This window comes from Poecilia latipinna, unplaced genomic scaffold, assembly GCF_001443285.1.
Source record: "Poecilia latipinna isolate Pla-1442-1.1 unplaced genomic scaffold, P_latipinna-1.0 Scaffold386, whole genome shotgun sequence".
Lineage (NCBI taxonomy): Eukaryota > Metazoa > Chordata > Actinopteri > Cyprinodontiformes > Poeciliidae > Poecilia > Poecilia latipinna.
The window spans coordinates 358,261-360,842 of record NW_015113002.1 but is presented as its reverse complement, the minus strand read 5'-3'; the positions used below and the strand labels follow the sequence as shown (position 1 = coordinate 360,842).

The window sequence follows — 2,582 nt, the reverse complement described above, 5'->3', positions numbered from 1 at the left end:
TGACTGGTGTTTTCTCCCAACTTTTGTAGTCTCCATTTTGTGGACCAGCATCAGCACCATTGGAGCTGATGCAAGCAAAATATATTTCACATCAGTTTGAAAGGCTGAAAAATAGATTCATAAATACAAAAATGAAGGATATTAGATTGATCATTTTTGTATGTTTTTGTTAGTTTTATAAATGCATGATACAGTTGCAGTTTGTTATAATTACATTTTCTCCATTAATTGCAGTTTTTATTTTTTCATTTTTTTTCTCAATTTCAATTTTCTTTATTTCGTTACTTTCAGTTAACAATAACAACCTTGGTTCTGACCATCTAGAATTTATTGATTTGGTTGAGTTAGCAAATACTTTTGGCAATACAGAACTTGTTGTGAATGCTAAGGCTAGTTAGCATGGATAAACAGTTTTCTAGTAAACGTAATTAGTTTCGGTGCCATTAAAACATTTGGCAGGTACATGAGGATGATTGACAGCGCTAAGATCCACCTCCTGGCTCTGACTGCTTGTTTCTGACTGGGAGCAGTGCGTTTCTTCAGACGGTAGTAGCAGGTCTGGATGGAGAAGTTTCATCTTTCCACAGAATATCTGTGTCATAACACACTGCCACGACATGGTGACAGGACAATTTTAATAAATATGTAAAAAAAAGAAAAAACAACATATACTTAAAAAAAAATCCATACTGCAGCTTTAAGAAAAAAGTAGAGCAAACAATGTGAGAAAAGGATGAGCTCATCTAGACGGCTACGTCAGGTTTGTGCTGATAAAAATCGGGCAAAAACTCCTGAACTATGAGGCTGACATTTTTTTATCTGGGTTTCAGCCTCATTTTTTAAAGGTAAATAATGACACAAGGTCAAATGTGTCACCTGCTGTTGATCCTGACCAGAAACAAATCTAATAATTCTTATGCTATCGTCATTTAAAAAATTAAAAGTAAAACGAAAACATTTTTAAAATGAGGAATGCATCAAATGCAACAAATTCAAATCAGAACTTTCAGCCCATCAAAACCAACAATTATTGACCCCTTTTTTCTCTGCATATTTACCTCATTTTCCACTTTTCAACATTTATTAGCTTTCCCATCAGCCATAAATTATTTCTAAGAGCCCAAATTAAACCTGTGTTCTCCATACCTTTGTGCGGGACTTTCTGTCAGACTCATTGTGGGTAAATAAAACCTTCCTGCCCTGAACTCCGAATGATCTGTCATATAAATAAATCTCCTGATTGCTTAAGACAGCTTATAAACAGACGTTCATTTCCACAGCTTCCAGTCCACAATGAGGGGCTTCAGACCAAGTGTACACAGCAGCAGATTGAGTTAAAGTCTCCACGTGAGAGACGTGGATCGTCCCCAGACTCTGACATCGTGATCGTCCTTGTCGGATTAAGCGAATCAATCGGACTGAGTGGGAAAGAGGGAGACCAAGAGGACGAGAAGAAAGAGAACTCTGTTGGGGGGAGAGGGGGTGGGGGTTGTGATGGGAGGCAGCTCCACCCATAATTAAGTTACCCCGGCTGCGCTGAGGGTCCGTGTTTATGGCACAGAGGAGGGAGTTTCCTTCACTCTGTGGACAATCAGAGCAGAGGAGCGAGTTCTGGAACTCTCCTCCGGCTCTGACTCTTCCTGCGGCTCATCGCCCCTCACTCCGCCGCGACTGACTGACCCGCAGGACACCAACAGCCTGACGGAGAGGTGGAGGGGAGAAGAAGAAGCAGTTTGTAGTGGCACCTGCCCAAGCCTCCATCCCCGGTTTCTCTGCTGCATCGGCTGACACCATGTGCGACTGTTTCCACCTGGCGTTCCCCAACTGGCACGCTGCCCCCTCTGGGACGGGTAGGCTCTTTACCCTTCCTGTTTCTTTACTTTATTTTACCCCATATGACATTGTCTTTCCTCTGAGGAGCGAAGTGGCTGAGCAGGGCAGTAGGGAAAGGGAATGTTTGCAATGGCGGCGGATGAGTCGGAGGCAGCTGGTGCTGATGCTGTGTGTTGCTGATGGGTGTGTCTGCAGAGTGCAGCGGACTGTTTGGAGATGCCATCATCAGAGAGAGAGAGTGTGTGTGTGTGTGTGTGTGAGTGTGTGTCTGTGTTTCTCCTCTCTGCCTTCCAGCAGAGCGTCTGGAGCTCAGACTCAAACACTCCGAGGCGCCGTTACTGTCGATTAGATCAGAAACCCGGAGGACGGCAACAGATCCCTCCTGGGGTTAGAGAGAAAAACGACAGCTGGAGACAGGAAATATAAAATTGATGCCAAAAATGGAAAACGGCAGTGCAGGTATCAAATGAAATATTAAAATCATCATCATCATCATCATCTGGTTTTATGGAGGAAGAAGTACTCAACGTCAGCTTCCTAAAATAATGGCCCAAAAAATACTTCACCTTTTATTAGATGATTTAGGTAAAAAAAAAAAAAAAAAAAAAAAAAAAAACTTTTTAAAAAAAAAAAATCCCGGTGGCCCCCAAACAAGGGGGGGGAAAAAAAAATTTCCAATATATTAAAATATTTTAGTAAAAAAAAAAAAAAAAAAAAAAAAAAAAACTTTTTAAAAAAAAAAAATCCCG

At 41.3% G+C, this 2,582-nt stretch overlaps 1 protein-coding gene across 1 annotated transcript in view; it reads left to right on the top strand.

The window, feature by feature from the left end:
- Nucleotides 1-1,154: 1,154 nt before the first annotated feature.
- Nucleotides 1,155-2,582, top strand: part of LOC106950227 (neuroblast differentiation-associated protein AHNAK-like) — a 28,056-nt gene continuing 26,628 nt past the window's right edge. The window contains exon 1 of the mRNA XM_015036931.1: nt 1,155-1,850. Coding sequence (XP_014892417.1) covers nt 1,793-1,850 — 58 coding nt within the window. The 5' untranslated portion in view covers nt 1,155-1,792. The remainder of the gene's footprint in view (nt 1,851-2,582) is intronic.